The 212-nt window shown below is 76.4% G+C and overlaps 1 protein-coding gene across 1 annotated transcript in view; it reads right to left on the bottom strand.

Moving 5' to 3' along the window:
* The window catches only part of ARHGAP11A (Rho GTPase activating protein 11A), a 12,189-nt gene extending 11,994 nt beyond the window's left edge, over positions 1-195 (bottom strand). Inside the window, exon 1 of the mRNA XM_010574218.1 lies at positions 67-195. Coding sequence (XP_010572520.1) covers positions 67-195 — 129 coding nt within the window. The remainder of the gene's footprint in view (positions 1-66) is intronic.
* Between the last annotated feature and the right edge of the window lie 17 nt (positions 196-212).

The raw sequence follows: 212 nt of genomic DNA on the forward strand, positions 1-212 counted from the left end.
GCCCGGCCCGGCGAGGGGAGGGGGTGCCCTCCCTGAGGGCCGCAGCGTTACCGCCCTCCCCCTTACCTCCGCGGCCGCCGCTCCCGGCTGCTTGGCCGCCGCCAGGCAGCCCCCGCTCTTCACTTTAATCCCGTAAGAGGCCCGGAGCTCCTCCAGCACCGCCAGCCGCACCAGCCGCCGCCTCTGCTCCGCCATCCCAGCGCCCGCCGCCT

Source organism: Haliaeetus leucocephalus, unplaced genomic scaffold, assembly GCF_000737465.1.
Source record: "Haliaeetus leucocephalus isolate CR32 unplaced genomic scaffold, Haliaeetus_leucocephalus-4.0 Scaffold417, whole genome shotgun sequence".
Lineage (NCBI taxonomy): Eukaryota > Metazoa > Chordata > Aves > Accipitriformes > Accipitridae > Haliaeetus > Haliaeetus leucocephalus.